The following is a 489-nucleotide window of genomic DNA, read 5'->3' as shown; positions in this document are numbered from 1 at the left end:
ACAGCAAGGACAATGTGTAGTTTTGAGGGTGCTGTGAAATATTATAACGGTCTGGTACTGGAGAATGACTATGCCTGCGTGTAAGTTAGGCTATGCCCTGCTCTGTTTCTTTCGCTGGATTGATATGGATGCTGTTCCTTTAAGAGGGTCTTTGGGCTGTCAACGCGCATCTGCGCCGCTGGAGGAGGGCGAGTTCTGCATCCCCATTGAACAGGTACGTCTGTGTCATTACATATCCTTCGAAAAATACGCGATCTTGTTCCAGTGTGTCAAAATTACTAACTGATCACAGTGGCATATTTCCCCTGCCTCCTTCACAGATGTACGATTCTCTGTGAACGGCACGTTAATCGAAAAGGAAGACAAAATGGCTGAATTGGGCAAAGGACTCACTGCGGGGAAAGTCGCCAGTAATGTGCAGAAAAAATTAACGCGAGCACAGGAGAAGGTAAGAGAAGAAACGTCACACTCAAGGCGTGTTCATTCTAG

At 46.6% G+C, this 489-nt stretch overlaps 1 protein-coding gene across 1 annotated transcript in view; it reads left to right on the top strand.

The window, feature by feature from the left end:
- Positions 1 to 367: 367 nt before the first annotated feature.
- Positions 368 to 489, top strand: part of bin1a (bridging integrator 1a) — a gene marked incomplete at both ends in the record, with an annotated part of 16,109 nt that continues 15,987 nt past the window's right edge. The window contains one exon of the mRNA XM_080839763.1: positions 368 to 448. Within this exon, the coding sequence (XP_080695889.1) occupies positions 368 to 448 (81 nt within the window). The remainder of the gene's footprint in view (positions 449 to 489) is intronic.

The sequence above is a fragment of the Sprattus sprattus genome (assembly GCF_963457725.1).
Source record: "Sprattus sprattus genome assembly, chromosome: 5".
In the NCBI taxonomy this organism is placed as follows: domain Eukaryota; kingdom Metazoa; phylum Chordata; class Actinopteri; order Clupeiformes; family Clupeidae; genus Sprattus; species Sprattus sprattus.
The sequence above is the reverse complement of the archived record's forward strand: the minus strand, read 5'-3'. Positions and strand labels throughout refer to the sequence as shown.